This window comes from Eulemur rufifrons, chromosome 9, assembly GCF_041146395.1.
Source record: "Eulemur rufifrons isolate Redbay chromosome 9, OSU_ERuf_1, whole genome shotgun sequence".
NCBI classification, from domain to species: domain Eukaryota; kingdom Metazoa; phylum Chordata; class Mammalia; order Primates; family Lemuridae; genus Eulemur; species Eulemur rufifrons.
Genome location: NC_090991.1, coordinates 36,417,670 through 36,435,799, shown reverse-complemented (window position 1 = coordinate 36,435,799; position 18,130 = coordinate 36,417,670). Strand labels below are relative to the sequence as shown.

General features: G+C 38.6%; 1 protein-coding gene across 3 annotated transcripts in view; it reads right to left on the bottom strand.

Moving 5' to 3' along the window:
- The window catches only part of CDK12 (cyclin dependent kinase 12), a 76,371-nt gene that overhangs the window by 40,979 nt on the left and 17,262 nt on the right, over positions 1-18,130 (bottom strand). For all 3 annotated transcript variants that reach the window (XM_069482444.1, XM_069482447.1, XM_069482446.1), the window contains exons 6-9: positions 14,335-14,524; positions 7,946-8,002; positions 7,461-7,562; positions 155-232 (exon numbers count right to left, since the gene is read on the bottom strand). In XM_069482444.1, coding sequence (XP_069338545.1) covers positions 155-232; positions 7,461-7,562; positions 7,946-8,002; positions 14,335-14,524 — 427 coding nt within the window. The remainder of the gene's footprint in view (positions 1-154; positions 233-7,460; positions 7,563-7,945; positions 8,003-14,334; positions 14,525-18,130) is intronic.

Genomic DNA, 18,130 nt, shown 5'->3' with positions numbered 1-18,130 from the left:
GCCCAGGACAAAATATATGGCAAACCTGACTGAGTGAAGAGAAACTTACTTGGACATAAGGACCATAAAATCAGAATGACTAATAAGTGTTAGAAATTAGAGGACGAGATTACCTATTACACCTGGGTACTCAAGACCACATGCACAGCTGTACCTGATCAGTTCTAGCTGAGCCAGTTCCAGATTGGCTTGAAAAATAGGCTTCTTTGTGAATAGTTCCCCCAGGATGCACCTAGAAAAGGTAACATTGAGAGGTCAGAAGAGAAATCCCTGGAGTCTATTTAAAGTGTATATCAATAAACTTATATAGTATACCAGGCTGCATCCAATACACTATGTTGTAAACTAGCTGAAAATTTCATGAGTTTCCTAAAAGAAAATATTTCTTGCAGTGAAAACAGACAGTATAAAGGATTTAAATTTGCCAGCAGATCAAACTTTTGCCACCTATGAAGGACAGCCTATAAGCAGAGAAAGGGAGTCAAGAGTTCTTTTCTATCATGCCATTGTAAATTAAGGAAATAACTAAAGACAATTTTACAAGGATGCTTATCAGTTTCTATTAAAGGTGTATTAGTTTTTGTCATTAATCTGCTCTGTAGAATATGCACTATACTATAGCCCTCTTGGCATAGTATTGCAAAGGAAATCATTTGTCAGTTTCAGTAGGACTTTCAAATAAATTATGTTTAAATACCTCTGCCATCTTGAAAAGGGCTTTCAAAACTATATGGACCTATTTGCATGGTCTCAAAGTATCTTCCCATAAATTACTCAATAGTTACAAAAGAAAAACTGGTAACCATAATAGTAAGGAAAGAAGATAACAAGTTAACCAAATGATAAAAATTAACATCACCAATAAGTGGCATACAGTCCATGTAAGTAGAGACATGACTAAGAACATAACATTGCTTACGGAATATTGCAGCCAAAAATACATAACCAGAATATATATAGTAACTGGTCTGTGTTCTTTAAAAATGTACATGTCATGAAGGACAAAGGCTAAAGAACTATTCCAGGCCAGGTGCAGTGGCTCACACCTGTAATCCTAACACTTTGGGAGGCCAAGGCCAGAGGACTGCTGGAGGCCAGGAGTTCAAGACCCTCCTGAGCAAGAGTGAGAACCCATCTCTACAAAAAGTAGAAAAACTAGCTGGGTGTGGTGGTGCATGCCTGCAGTCCCAGCTACTTGAGTGGCTGAGGCATGAGGATCACTTCTTGAGCCCAGGAGTTTGAGGATGCAGTAAGCTATGATGAGGCCACTACACTCTAGCCTGGTTAACAGAGTGAGACCCTGTCTCAAAAAAAAAAGCGGGGAACCTGCAACTTTCTGATTTCAAGATTGTTCTTTTTTATTTTAAATTTATTTTGAAATAATTTCAGATTTATGGAAAAGTTGCTAGAATGGTACATGGAACTTTAATACAGCCTTATGCAGATTCTTGCAGGATGCAAGAAAAACTTTTCTTGGGGTGCAGGGGAAAGGGCAATATAAGTAACTTAAACATTTGTACCCCCATAATATGTTGAAATTAAAAAAAAAAAAAAGCTTTTCTCTGCTACACTCCTTTTAATAAAAGGATTTGTTCTGTAAAATTTGGATTCAGTCAGAAGGCTGGACTCAAGGATACAGAAGGCCACATGTGGCCCCAAGGCCACAGGTTCCCCACCCTATGCAACTACTTTTAAACAGTTCTGGAAAAAAACATATGGTATATGATTATATAAACGTATATTCTATGTATGTGTTACATTATACAATACATATATGTGCAAATGTGGCAAGATGTTAGAAATTAGGGAATCTATCATGAATGAATCTCTAAATAATTTATGCTGATTAAAAGATGGCATAAGGTCAGGCACAGTGGCTCATGCCTGTAATCCTACACTCTGGGAGGCGGAGGTAGGTTGATCGTTTGAGCTTAGGAGTTCGAGTCCAGCCTAAGCAAGAGCGAGACTCCGTCTCCACTAAAAATAGAAAGAAATTACATGGATAACTAAAAAATATATATATATAAATTAGCTGGGCATGGTAGCACATGCCTGTAGTCCCAGCTACTCAGGAGGCTGAGGCAGGAGGATCACTTGAGCCCAGGAGTTTGAGGTTGCTGTGAGCTAGGCTGACGCCATGGCACTCTAGCCCAGGCAACAGAGTAAGACTGTCTCAAAAAAAAAAAAAAACAAACAAAAACAAATGACATAAGGGGAGAATAAAAGTATATACTGTATAATTCCATTTGTATAAAATTCTAGAAATGGAAATTACTCTGTAGTGACAGGAAGCAGGATAGTAGTCTGGGAGTAGAGGGCTAGACCAAAGGTATTACAAAGGGGCACAAGGAAACTTTTGGGGGTTGATCATTACCTTGGTTGTGGTGATAGTTTACTGATGGATACATTATGTCAAAACTTACCAAATGTACACTTTAAATATATGCAGTGGGCCGGGCGCGGTGGCTCACGCCTGTAATCCTAGCACTCTGGGAAGCCGAGGTGGGCGGATCGTTTGAGCTCAGGAGTTCGAGACCAGCCTGAGCAAGAGCGAGACCCCACCTCTACTAAAAATAGAAAGAAATTATATGGACAGCTAAAAATATATATAGAAAAAATTAGCCGGGCATGGTGGCGCATGCCTGTAGTCCCAGCTACTCGGGAGGCTGAGACAGGAGGATCGCTTGAGCTCAGGAGTTTGAGGTTGCTGTGAGCTAGGCTGACGCCACGGCACTCACTCTAGCCTGGGCAACAGAGTGAGACTCTGTCTCAAAAAAAAAAAAATAAAAATAAATAAATAAATATATGCAGTTTATTGTATACTTCAGTAAAAAGGTTTACAAAATTAAGTGAATCTGTATAAGGCCATACTAAAGTTCTCTGTACTATTCTAGCAACTTTTCCATAAATCTGAAATTATTTCAAAATAAAGAAAAAATATTACATGAATATACTTTTAGTGTGCCTGAAATATTTCATCTTTTTAAAAGTGGGGAAGCTGGGCATGGTATCAGGTGCCTGCGGTCCCATCGACTTGAGAGGCTAAGGCCAGAGGATTGCTTTAGCCCAAGACTTCAAGACCAGCCTGGACAACATAGCGAGATCCAGGCGTTTGAGGTTACAGTGAGACCTGACTGGGTCACTGCACTATGAACCTGGGTGAAAGACTGAGACCATGTCTCTTTTAAAAAAGGGGGGGAGGGGGGGAAAAGAAAGGACAGTGAATTTCTTCTCTGATGTGTGCTTTAAAATGAGACTTATTTACAAATACTCACAAAACCAAAGTTTAAAATTCTTTAGCTTGACTTCATTTAAGAAAACAAAACATACCTAGCTTTTTAAGTAATTTACACCTATTAGAATTTATTAACTTCAAATGACAAAAGACAAATTCTAACTTCCAATATTCTTTCAAACCCTATTCAGAGACGAAAAAGTAAAAGTAAAATTTAATTCTATTTCCAACATTAACTGCCAAATCAAGTTCCAAGCAGTATTGTCACAACTGGTAAAATAAGAGACAGAGGCTGGGCATGGTGGCTCATGTTTGTAATCCTAGCATTTTGGGAGGCTGAGGCAGGAAGATCGCTTGAGGCCAGGAATTAGAGACCAGTCTGGGCAACATAGTGAGACACTGTTTCTACAAAAAATTAAAAGTTTAGCCAGGCATGGTGGACCGTGCCTGTAGTCCTAGCTACTTGGGAGGCTAACCCAGGAGGATCACTGGAGCCCAGGAGTTTGAGGTTGCAGTGAACTATGATCTTGCTCAGCTGACAAAGTGAGACCCTGCCTCAAAAAACAAAAAAAAAAGAAAAAACAAAAAAAGAAAAGAGAAAACCCCACAAAAAAGTACTAGGTTTTCAGATTCCAGGCATAATTTGTTATACTATTCTTTCTAGTTTTTCCCCTGATTTTTACACTAAATTGCTATACCAATTCTCTATAAAGAACATCCCAAAGAAGTATCTTTGGAGAGACTACCATGGATCATCAAAGTAGTAAGCTGTTATCAAAAGTCAAGCAAAATCTCAACTCATTGTCATTGGGCTTTAAAGAAGGTCTGTGTTTCTATAGTTTTAATTTCCAATTGTGTTTTTCTGTTTTCTTTTATTTCAATTTCCAGTCCTTAGATGGGGAAGACATCGCCATTATGTAATCAACACTTTGCTACTGCACTGAGGTGGCAGGTTGCACAGACTGAAATAATAGTACCAACAGAGCTATGAACTTTCCTCATGCATCTTAACGGGGTGTTAACTTTAGGGCCTAATCGTGACAATTTAAATGCTAATACTGTTAAAGCAAATAGTCCAGAACAAAAACACACCCAGCTTGAATCAGTAAAATTTAACTAAAGCTTCATTTGATTTGGGTAGGCTACCACAGAAATTATGCTTTCTCCATCACCCTGTTGAATTTTGAAATAAAACCCCTGTAGTGTTCCTCTTAAAGACTGACATTAATAGAGCAAAGGAAAGAATGGAAAAAAGTGATATGCTCTACTGGGAAGGATATTTGTCAGAATCATAAAGTATGGAGGTCAAGGACAGTTTGTAAGTGGGCATAAATCATACAACATAAGACATAATGAACTAACATGACCCATTTAAAACATCTATGCCTCTAATACACTAATTGTAGTCTCTAAATATCGTTTTCCACTAAAAGGAACTAAGATTCCTTAGAGAAATGGCTGATTCCAGATATGGGGAAGGAAATCAACAGGATGAGCTTGAAACCTGAAAACGAAGAAGGCTATCAGTATCAAAGACTAATATGTCGTGTCAAAAGGACTCAAGTAATAACCTGAAAAAGCTCCCACTGGCCAAAGACTGGACAGTTTGAATAGGAATGAGGATAATAACCACAATGGATTAAAACATATCAAATATGTTTAAATCTATGAGTTCATAATGAAATTAAAAGACCAAAACAAAACAAAACAAAAAACCCACGCTTCTCACTGGTCTTCTTTGGAGGACACTAGGAAACTACCTCATTATTTTGAAAACTGGCAAATGAAAGAATTAACCATCATCCTACCTTTTCTCTAAGATTTGTACCTGGGGCTAGCCAAATAGATGACAAGTTATCTTTTTTTTTTTTTTTTTCTGTAGAGAAGGGGTCCTTGCTCTGTCACCCAGGCTGGAGTGCAGTGGTGCAATCACAGCTCACTGCAGCCTTGGTGCATGTCACCATGGCTGGCTAATTTAAAAAAAATTTTTTTAGAGATGGGGTCTCACTACGTTGCCCAGGCTGGAGTCAAACTCCTGGCCTCACGCAATCCTCCTGCCTCAGCCTCCCAAAGCACTGGGATTAGAGGCATGAGTCGCTGCACCCAGCTGAGAAATCATCTTTACAACCACAAGTAAATTAATGGATGTGGGCAATGATCATCAATAACTGATAACATCTCAAAAATAGACAATTACATGTTATGAAAAATGGTCTGTGTATGTAAATCTGCCCTTGTTTAGAACTGTCCCCACAAGGCTGTAATAAAAAGCTGACTTATTTGTTATGGATATTTTTTTGGTTGTATTTAAATTCCCCAGAGATAACACACTTACTCATTGCCTATACTCTAGGTAGATGCTCCCACTGCTCTCTACCCTCAACTCTGACAAACCACTGATTATATAACTTCTGTTATAAGTACTCAAAACCACTCGTACAGTAATTTCAGGGTTGGTGGATGGTTGGAAATCAACCTTGAATCCACCTACAATTTACAGAAAATAAAAGGAATAAGCTGAGGCCAGGTGTGGTGGCTCACACTTGTAATCCTAGCACTCTGGGAGATCGAGGCAGGAGGATCACTTGAGGTCAAGGGTTCGAGACCAGCCTGAGCAAGAGACAGACCCTGTCTCTATTAAAAATAGAAAAAATTAGCTGGGCAACTAAAAATAGAAAAAAATTAGCTGGGCGTGGTGGTGTGCACCTACAGTCCCAACTACGTGGGAGGCTGAGGCAGGAGGACTGCTTGAGCCCCGGAGTTTGAAGTTGCTGTGAGCTAGGCTGATGCCACGGCACTCTAGCCAGGGTGACAGAGTGAGACTGTCTTAAAAAAAAAAATTGCTTAAAAATAAAAAAATAAAAAGGGATAAGCTGGGTGTGGTGGCACACACATGTACTCCCAGCTACAAAGGAGGCTAAGGCAGGACGATGGCTTGAGCCCAGGAGTTCAAAGCTATAGTGTGCCATGATAGTGCCTGTGGAGAGCTAATGCAGTCCAGCCTGGGCAACATAGTAAGACCCCGTGTCTCAAAAAAAAAGAGATAAAGAACCATGCTAAAAAATACCACAAGGACACAGTCAGCAAAATCCAGACTGAAAGAAGCTCTATAGGACAAGTGACCTAGTTTTTTTTAAGAAAATTTTAAGGAAGGCCGGGCGCGGTGGCTCACGCCTGTAATCCTAGCACTCTGGGAGGCCGAGGTGGGCAGATCGTTTGAGCTCAGGAGTTCGAGACCAGCCTGAGCAAGAGCGAGACCCCATCTCTACTAAAAATAGAAAGAAATTATATGGACAGCTAAAAATATATATCGAAAAAATTAGCCGGGCATGGTGGCGCATGCCTGTAGTCCCAGCTACTCGGGAGGCTGAGACAGGAGGATCGCTTGAGCCCAGGAGTTTGAGGTTGCTGTGAGCTAGGCTGACGCCACGGCACTCACTCTAGCCCGGGCAACAGAGTGAGACTCTGTCTCAAAAAAAAAAAAAAAAAAAAAAAAAAATTTTAAGGAAACAAAATAAAACAAAATCAGGAGAGACGGAAGAGGAATGTGTAATTAAAAAATTTGAGATAATCAATTGTGATCTACGGACTTTATGTGAATTTCTCATTTGGATCCTAATCCAAACAAAGTTAAAAAAAAAAAAAAAAAAAAGACAAATGAGGAAATCTTAATAAAAAAGAAGTGTGTAGGCTGGGCGCAGTGGCTCACGCCTGTAATCCTAACATTCTGGGAGGCCGAGGCAGGTGGATCATTTGAGCTCAGCAGTTCAAGACCAGCCTGAGCAAGAGCGAGACCCCATCTCTACTAAAAAAATAGAAAGAAATTATATGGACAACTAAAAATATAAATCGAAAAAATTAGCCGGGCATGGTGTCACATGCCTGTAGTCCCAGACACTTGGGAGGCTGAGGCAGGAGGATTGCTTGAGCCCAGGAGTTTAAAGTTGCTGTGAGCTAGGCTGACGCCACGGCACTCTAGCCTGGGCAACAGAGTGAGACTCTGTCTCAAAAAAAAATAAATAAATAAATAAAACAAAACAAAACAAAACAAGAAGTTGTGTCTCTGATATTAAGAAATAATCAACAGATTTCTCTGAAATCTGGCCAAAAGTTTATCCCCATCCTTTTGAACTTAGAGCTGCAAAAAGCCAACGTAGCAAGAAAACACAGTCCAAGTCAACAATATGTGTATTTCAGACAAAAGAAAAAGTTCAGAGAAGCTTACCCACAGCTCCAAACATCTATGGCTGGTGTGTAACGCTCTTCTCCCAGCAGTAGTTCTGGAGGTCGGTACCACAGGGTAATGACTTTGTTTGTGTAAGGACGACTGAAATGGAAAAAATCACCATGACACAAATTCACAAAGGCTTCTGATGAAAAATACTCATATAAATAAATGCAAACAGAAATATCTGCCAATTAAATATGAGATTGTTAAGACAGCTCCACAGCAATCTAACAATCCAAAAGTAAACTGCACATAAGTAGGAGATGAAGAAATAACTTCCATTCCAATTTGGGTTGATTTATTTCAGCCAAGGGGACAATTCAAAAATTTAGATAGAATTTACAATCTAAAATCTAGGTGGTGATACATTCAGATAATCAGGGAGTTCTGACAATTATTGCAACTTGCAGAAATACTAGAATATCTAAGAATAAAAAGGTTTATTTCCTATTTCCCACATGTAATTTTGATGAATACCTCACCTCTCTTCAGAGTTATAGAGCCGAGCAAGTCCAAAATCTGCTAGTTTGATTTGCCCACTGTAAAACAAAAAACAATTATTTTCATAAGCAATAGTAGTCGCCTCCAAACTATACCTGAAAAGTCAAGTGACAACTCAGTTGTTTAAAAAATAAGAAAAATAGGCCGGGCGCGGTGGCTCATGCCTGTAATCCTAGCACTCTGGGAGGCTGAGGCAGGAGGATTGCTTGAGCCCAGGAGTTTGAGGTTGCTGTCAGCTAGGCTGAAGCCACGGCACTCTAGTCTGGGCAACGGAGTGAGACGCTGTCTCAAAAAGAAAAATAAATAAATAAGAAAAATAAGTTTTAACTTCTCTCTCTCTCTCTTTTTTTTTTAATAAGACAGAGTCTCACTAAGTTGCCCAGGCTGGTCTCAAACTCCTGGGCTGAATTGGTCCTCCTGCTTCAGCCTCCCCAGTGGCTGGGACTACAGGAAGGTGCCACCATGTCCAGCCAATAAATTTTAACTTCTGCTGTCTTAGTTCTGCTCTTAATGGTCACTCCTCCTGATGAAGTCTCTTTTGACTACCTTCAGTTACTGCATTTTTGGATTTGACTCCTTAACTAAATATTTCTTTTATTCTTGGTAAACAACAGTACCTAAAACCTGCTAGATTAAATACTTACTGTTGGGGAAAAAAGACTGGGCTGTTTTAGATGAAGAGAGATTTAACAGGACTAATGAACAAATGCAATTCATAATCCTTGATTGATTCTGATTTCAACAAACTAGTTGCAAAAGACATTTTTGAGATAACTGAAAAATATAAAATACAGACTGGATATTAAAAGATACTAGGGAATAATGAATTTTGTCACAGTATTTAGGATCAAATGTAATGATGTCTGTAATTTACTTTAAAATAACTCAAGCTTTAAGTTGACTGATGAGGAGCCAAAATTAAAAAAAAATAGCTCAAGTAGAAATATAAAATGTTAATTGTGTATGTATTATTTATAAACTATATTCATGTCTCAATTTTCTTATAATTTTGACAATTTTCATAATAAAAAGCAAACCACAACGCCACTGTGGCTATAACAGATATTTTCTTTTTTTTTCTTTCTTTCTTTCTTTTTTTTTTTTTTTTTTTTTGAGACAGAGTCTCACTCTGTTACCCAGGCTAGCGTGCTGTGGCATCATCCTAGCTCACAGCAACCTCAAACTCCTGGCTCAAGCGATCCTACTCCCTCAGCCTCCCGAGTAGCTGGGACTACAGGCATGTGCCACTATGCCCAGCTAATTTTTTTTATATATATTTTTAGTTGTCCATATAATTTCTTTCTATTTTTAGTAGAGACAGGGTTTCACTCTTGCTCAGGCTGGTCTCGAACTCCTGAGCTCAAACGATCCACCCACCTTGGCCTCCCAGAGTGCTAGGATTATAGGCATGAGCCACCGTGCCAGGCCAATATAACAGATATTTTCAAATGGGGATTATAGCTGTGATCTGAGCAAACAATTTTTATGATGAATGAGGTTCCTTCTACTAAAACATACTGCCATTACCTCCTATGCCATAAAGACATAGACCATCACCTTAAAGGGGTTCTCAAACTTTCACCTGGAAAGCTTGTTAAAACAGTTTCTTGGGCCCCATTCTCAGAGATGCTGACTCAGTGTGTCATGACTCATGAATGTGCATTTCTAACAAGCTCACATGCATGGGATGCCAATGCAGCTGGTCTGAGGGCTATACTTTGAGAATCGTTCCCTTAAAAGGATTCCAACCACATTTCACTCTGCTCAGTATTCTATCTTTGACAGGGATGTGAAAAATATTTTAAGAAACCACACCACAAAATTTGGGGAAACTATTTTAAAATCATTTATCAACTATTTTGGATAAATCATATTTATCTAAATTCATACAGTCTGTTTAATCGCATTTATGGCCTTGCTATCTCTTGGGGAATGAAAAGTCAGCTAACTCTTTTGTAGGGACTGGTGATATCTTGGGTGCCTGAAAATCCAATCCAAACTCCCACCTTGTTTTTGCTCCCTCTGTCTCAAACAAAATCTGAATCTTTTAGAGTGCCAACATGATAGATACCAAAGGAAATGTTCACTGGAGCATTTCAGATTTCAGTTTTCAGATTTGGGATGTTCAACCAGTAAATATAACACAAATATTTCAAAATCTGAAATCTGAAAGACTTCTGGTTCCAAGCATAAGGGATACTCAACCTGTAAAGAGGTTATGCTAAGAGGTGCTCCCCAAAGTATGAGCAATGGGACAGAATGTTAAAACAAGGTAACCATTAGTAACAAAATTCTACATTGAATCAACACTTACCATTCCTAGTAAAGATATGGGCACCGTACTCACTTGCCCCAAATATCATTATATTTTTAAGTTCAATTTACAAGCAAATTCTCAGAAAAGCAAAACATAAAGGAATAGTTAACTTATATGGAAACAAAGAGGGTGGCTCAAATTTATTGGCATCCTTACTCTGAAAGCGAAAGTTAAAATGGCAACAGATACATAGTTATATTATAGAAATTAGGCTAGAACTAACACCACCATCTAGCATATTTCTTGCCAGGCTCATATTAGGTACTAAATAAATGTTTCTGGAATGAAATTAATCTGCCAAAGAACATCCTGATAGCACTTTTAATAACTACTGCTTTTCCTTCCAAGCCATCATGGTGATACAGAATGAAGTGTGGAAGTACTGGTAAATTTTGGCAATATAAAGTAGAACAGAAAAATTATTTATTTTGTCCTATCTCAGAGGAATAAGATGAATATGGGGATAGGTAGGGAATCCTTTCTGAGATCATGGGGTTAAATGCCTTCTGACAAGATCTGCAAGTACCTGCTGATGCCTCCATTCCCTCCAAGTTTAGTCCTCCCTCAATATTATACTTCTTTCCATACCTACCCTGGACCCTTGGTCAATTAACCAAACTACTGTCTTCATAGTCCCTTTATTTGTGACCTTTGGATATATTTAATCCACAATTTCCTAATTCTGAATCAATAGAAAATTTACCTTTTCTGCTCTACCTAGAGAGTTGAACACAAGCTTAAGGAACAAAAATCTTACAATCATATTGTTTGGTATCACTGCCAATGTGTGGTTTCCTCTCTCAGTTAAGCTTTGAATGCTGCTGGTTAGTAATTTTTGTTGTTTTTAGTCAACAACTTCTGTTCTGCTTGGCTGTTATTACAAACCTCTGGCATTCTCCTTAATGCCCTAATCTATCCCCTACCCTCTCACACTCAGTAAATGACCTTCTTCAGTGAAGAAAGAAAAGTCATCAGGTGAGAGCTCCTTAACATCTTACCTTTTACCTATAAACTTACTTGCCTCTCTCCCTTCAATTACAGTCGTCCCATAGTATATGCACAGGATTGGGTGCAGGACTCCCACGTATACCAAAATTCACACCTACTCAAGTCCCACAGGACTGGAACCTGCATATATGAAAGGTTGGCCCTACACGTTTTGCAGTCAAATTCTCTACCCCTGAGCTATACCACTGAAACATGGGTTTTTTGTCCTGCAGATACCGTATTTTCGATCCATATTTCGTTGGAAAAAATCTGTGTATAAGCAGACCCATGGAATTCAAAGCTGTGATGTTGTTCAAGGGTCAACTGTACAGAAAAAGTGTGTAAATCTCTTTTCTTGCCCAAGGATAATCAATCCCTCCACCCACGGCCTTTATCTCATCTCCTCTAGAATCTTTTTTTTTGAGACAGCTTCTATTCCTGATCTTAAGCAATCCTCCCACCTCAGCCCCCTGAGTAGCTGAGACTATAGGCGCACACTACCAGGCCCAGCTAATTTTTTCTATTTTAAGTACAGACAGGGTTGCGCTCTTGCTCAGGCTGTTCTCGAACTCCTGGCCTCAAGCAATCCTCCTACCTTGGCCTCCCAGAGTGCTAGGACTATAGGCGTGAGCCACTGTGGCCGGCCTCCTCTAGAATCATGTTCCTTTAAATTACTTTGGCTCTTCTCTGAATCTTCAACTTCTCCCTTTCAACTGATTTTCTTTCCCCTTAGCATTTAAATATATTCAGATCTCTGCCATCCTTAAAATAAAAAACAAAAATTAAAGATATGGCTACCACTAACTTCCCATTGATTGTGCTACCCATCCCCTTACTCCACACTAAAGTCATCACTGACGTTTTAATTTTCAGATTCTCTTCTTAGGTCTTATATCACTGCTAGTCTGGAACCCCCACATGACCATATGCCTATTAGATATCACTACCCTGGATATGCAACAGACATTTCCAAAAGGGAGTTACCCATATCATGCCCATGCCGCTCTTCTGTATTCTTTATATTGACTGGTAGCTAGCTAGCTAGTTTCTTAAGTCAGAAATCTTTAACTTACTTTCTCTTATTCATTCTCCACCAATCATTCACTAACCAAAGTCTACTGATCTATTAATACCAAGTCCATCCTGTCCATCCTGCCCATCCCTACTAGCAATGCTTGGGTTAGTTCAAGCACTGCCCATTTCTTATGGTATTCTTAGTATGTTTCCCTGCCTCCAGACTATCACCATATAGTGATAATTTAGTGACTTTTCTAAAACAGAAGACTAATTATGTCTCTCCTCTATCTAAAATGATTTGGTCTCATTTATACATAAGTAATTAAAATATAATGAACATCATGAAGTCTAACCCTGCTCTTCTCTCTCATCACTGCTCTCTCTTTTTTGCCCAGTTGACAACTTTTCACCATTTTCTGCAGGCAATCTCACCCAGAGGTCTCTGAGTAGACATAGGTAGGCAAGGGCAGAAGCTGGATGGATTAGGCTAGACTATGGTATTCCTGTATCTTGCTTAACAACCTGAGAAAGGAGTTCAATTTGGTCTGAAACCTCATCAGCTTCCTGACTCTAGGAAGTCAGGGACCAGGCGGGACCTGATCTACCAGAAAGGACACCAAGCAGAACTGCAATTATTCCCTGTCCTGAGACATCCCCTCATGAAGGAGCAAAGGAACAATAGAAAGTATATTAATACTACACACCAGAAAGCTGCAAGCTGATAGCCATCATCATTAAGTTCTTGATACATTATTTACTATGGATGTAGAGGCACCAACCTCCAACTGTAATGGGTATTGTGAGTCAGTCACAGAGACAGAAACAAAAAGGAATAATCCTTTAACACCACGTTTTGTCTCATAATAAAGGTATTTAAGAACAATTTAAAATAACGTATTAATTGTATAATTTAAAAAACAATAAATGAACCAGCACCCTTCAATGGCCCCCTGTCAACTACAGATAAAGCTTAAGTTCCTCAGTGGAGTATATAGGATCCCAATGGGCTCCTCATAACTATCCAGGTTCATCTTTTGCCATTATGTGCTTCACTCTTCTTGCTCTAGCAATACTGACCTGTTTACACTTTTCCAGACAACATGTCATTTTCATGTTTATGTGCTTTTATGCATGCAATTTCTTCTGCCTAGAAATTTGATCCCTCATTATCAGTCTTTCTGATAAATTCCTATTCACAACACAAAATTGCATCTTTCCAGGTGCTCCAAAATTCAAGGAATAAAAAAGGACTTAATAAATGCTTAACGAATTGAGTAATTTGTCTGTTTAGCTCCCCTATTAAATTGAGCTCCACGGTGATCAATCGTCTCATGTCAGACTTCTTTTTTTTTCTTTTCTTTTCCTTATTTTTTTCCCCCAGTTCCAGAATGCACCATGTGAAACTTTTAATGCTAAAACCAAGACAGTCAGTCCTAGGCAACCCTTCATAACTGCTTATTCCACCCCATAAAGATGAAAAATACATCTTAAATCATTCCATATCCCTATTTAGATAATGTTTGTCATACAGAACTGAATAGAAATGTTTAAAATAACGGATGAATCACACAAAAATAGATATGAACAATTTAATTACCTAAAGAACAAAACACTGCCCTAATGGTACCATACTTGTTCTTTATCCCTAAACTGGTAGGGCTATTACCAAAGACTAGTGTGCATAATACATCTGATACTACCAAGGTAGTGTGGACAAATAAGCAGAAAGGAAGAAAGTAGATGATAAAACCTTCTGAAAAATTAACACCTGTTCATCACCAGATTCCTGTTCGTTTATGCTATTAAAACCTAGAAGAATTGGCAGAAAGGCCAATCACTAACTACATTTCAGTGTTTGAAAGGCAGTAACTGAGAAAGGCTCAAGAGCAGCTAAAGGAGCAGGCATGTTTCTACCCACTAAACACTAAGAAAGCAATGTGTGTGTGAATACTGCACTAATGGGTCTAACTATATGACCAATTAACTCGATGAAACTAAAGAGGGTCAGAGGAGGAGAAACTGCTCAACCTCATTTGGTTACTATGTTACCTGTTGTTCAGCAAAATGTTAGAACACTTAATATCCCGATGCAGGAAATTCTTTTTGTGACAGTAATCCAATCCTTCCATTAGCTGTTTCATGAACGACTTGATATGGTCCTCAGAAAAGTGCACCAAACCGGATTCTAGCAGTCCCATTAAGTCATGGTCCATATACTCAAACACAAGGTAAAAGGCACCTAAATAAGATGGGGAGAAAAAAATTAAAATCAAGAAAAAAAAAGGTTGCTGAACTATCAATACCTCAAATTTTAATATAATTTGGGACTTGACCATAAGGCTCTTTGGAACAATGGCTTACATTTTATAGATAAAAAAACTCAAACAAAGAGAAGTTGAATAATCTGCCCTAACAATAAATAATAGAACTATTACTTGAATTATCATCTTCTAATTCCTAGTCTAGCACTCTTTGGACTACTACCTTTTCAGGGAACTGCCCTGATCAGGTTGTATTACTAGACTTTTATAACCCAAGTAAATTAGCAAATTATAGAGTTTGTGCCAAATCCAGTCTGCTGCTATTGTTGTAAATTAAGTTTTATTTGTAACACAATGATGCCCATTTGTTACATTTTGTCTGTGACTGCTTTTGTAAAGGTCTTCATTAACAAGACTCAGATAATATGCCAGGGGCTGCACAGTATATTTATTATAAATTATTAGTGAAATTCACAGTATTTAAGAATTGAAACGGTTGGGCACGGTGGCTCACACCTGTAATCCTAGCACTCTAGGAGGCCGAGGCTGGAAGATCGCTCGAGGTCAGGAGTTCGAGACCAGCCTGAGCAAGAGTGAGATCCCATCTCTACTAAAAATAGAAAGAAATTAGCTGGCCGACTAAAAATATATATAGAAAAAATTAGCCGGGCATGGTGGCACATGCTTGTAGTTCCAGCTACTCGGGAGGCTGAGGCAGGAGGATTGCTTGAGCCCAGGAGTTTGAGGTTGCTGTGAGCTAGGCTGACGCCATGGCACTCTAGCCCGGGCAACAGAGCGAGACTATGTCTCCAAAAAAAAAGTATTGAAAGAAAGATGAATCAACTAATACCTAAATTTAGAAGCAGATAAAAGGAATGAGAAGTATGCTAAGAGAATATAATATAATCGTTAATAAATGATTTGAAATCCATACTGTCTTTCCACATTTGGCAGGGTGCATGGTAGAGGCAAATATTGTAACATAAGAAATAACAGTCAGAAATTATAGTTCACCTCTTAATATTTCACTAGATACTTGAGCTGTTCTTAGGAAATTCATTTTTTACTGATAGTACTGCATAAAGAATGTTTTTCTTAAACTTTTCTTTCTCTCTTTCCTTCTTTCTCTCTCTCTCTTTATTGACATTGAGTCTCGCTCTGTTGCCCCAGCTAGAGTACAGTTTACACCAGGCTAATCCTGGCTAAATTTTTTTATTTTTTGTAGAGAGGAGGTCTCGCTCTTGCTCAGGACGGTCTCGAACTCTTGGCCTCAAGCAATCCTCCCACCTCGGACTGAGCCACTGAGTGAGCCACTGTGTCCAGCCTAAACCTACATTTAATTAAAAGAAATACCTTTGTTCCTCAACTTGTAAATAAAACTTTTTTCCAGAGGCAAGTATTTTGTATACCACATTTTTTCATTAAACATTTTATTTGTTAAAATTAAAAAAGAAAGAAAGAAAGAAAGAAAGAATAGTCAGGCGCAGTGGCATGTGCCTGTAGTTCTAGCTATCTATATTCAGGAGGCTGAAACAGGAGGATTGCTTGAGCCCAGGAGTTCAAGCCAGCCTGGGCTAAAAAGAAACACTAGACCTACACTCCAGCCCGGGCAATATAGACCCCTGCCTCTTAAAAAGACAAAGAAAAAGAAATACTAGACCTAGTTAGATAAAGATTTATCCAGTCTAAAATTCTAGCAGCACTAGTAGCATAAAGTCAGGGATTCTCAATCTGAGGAGTAGGCTTCGAGGAATCTTTGAACTTTCTGAAATGGTATGCAACATTTTAAACAAGTGCATTCCTTTGAAGAGGGGGTACAGAGCTTTTCTAAGATGTTCAAAGAGGCCTATGATCCCCTCAAAGTTAAGAACCACATTAAAGAAGTATTTTGAAGAGATTGAATTAAGACCTCATACAAATTAATAAGAAAACCAGTAAGATTACAAAAGATAAGCAGACAAAGGATACCTCAAAAAAGGGAAAGTAAAACATGGAAAAAACTCAGAAGTAATATAAGGAATGCAATCAAAACAATGATAATAATACCTCACCTATCCAGATGACAATTTTTTTAAAAAGATATACTCAATGTTGGGGAGGATACAGTAGAATGGGCACTTACTAATGGGACATAAATTGTTATTGTAAAAAGTGGCAATTAGGCACAGTGGCTTATACCTACAATCGCAGCACTTTGGGAGGCCAAGGTGGGAGGATCACTTGGGGCCAGGAGTTTAAGACCAGCCTGGGAAACATAGCAAGATTTCCATCCCTATCTATAAAAACTAAAAAAAACCCAAAAAACAAAAAACAATTTATCTGGGCATGGTAACATGCACCTATAGTCCTAGCTACTCAGGAGGCTGAGCCAGGAGGATTGCTTCAGCCCTAGAGTTCGAGGTTGCAGTGCACTATGATTGTGCTACTGCACTCAAGCCTAGATGACAGCGTAACACCCTATCTCTTAAAAAAAAAAAAAGTGGCAACTAAAAGCTCAACAGAGACTGGTAAAGTAAATTTGGGTTCATCTATCTTTATGCACAGCCATTAAAACATGTTAATGATATGAGAAATCACTTATGACAAGTTATACAAAACTAAATATAGTTTGATCTCAGCTATGTTAAAATAAACACGTATGGTATAAAGTACTAGAAGCAAATATACCAAAATGTTAATACTATAGTGGTTTTCTATGGATGGTAGTATATTGGAACAGAAGTGATTGCCATTTTCTTTTTCTTACTCTTCTACATTTTCAATTTTTCCACTGAGCATACATCATATCCATTCATTCATTCATTTACTATTTTATGGTTTTTCAAAAAAAGAATTTAAACAGTATATGACAAATGATTTCAACAGTACAGAATGGCATTGATGAAATGTAAGCCCGTCTCCAAAAGCAACCAATTAACATTTTTCTTATGCATCCTTACAGAAACTAGATACACATTATTTTCATAATCAGAAAAGGTTAAGATACATCCCAAAATATACTTAGTATTCTTAATTCTATTCAGATCTAACTTTCATCAATTTACCTAAATACTGTTGCATAAGCAGAATTTCCTTTTATTTATTTATTCCTTCATTCATTCATTTCTTTATTTTTGAAAAAGCATCGTACTCTGTCACCTGGGCTAGAGGGCAGTGGTGTCATCATAGCTCACTGCAACTTCCAACTCCTAGGCTCAAGCGATCTTACTGCCTCAGCCTCCCAAGTTGCTAGGACTAAAGGCGGGCATCAACACACTGGGCTAATTTTTAAAAAATTTTTTGTAGAGGCCAAGTGCAGTGGCTCACACTTGTAATCCTAGCACTTTGGGAGGCCAAGGTGGGAGGATTGTTGAGGCCAGGAGTTTGAGACAAGTCTGAGCAAAAGCAAAACCCCATCTCTACAAAAAATACAAACATTATCTGCGGCTTGCCTGTAGTCCCAGGCACTCAGGAGGCTGAGGCAGGAGGATCGCTGGAGCCCAGGTGTTGGAGGTTGCAGTGAGCTACGATGACACCACTGCACTCTAGCCCAGGTGACAGAGCAAGACTTTGTCTCCAAAAAAAAAGAAAAAAATTTTTTGTAC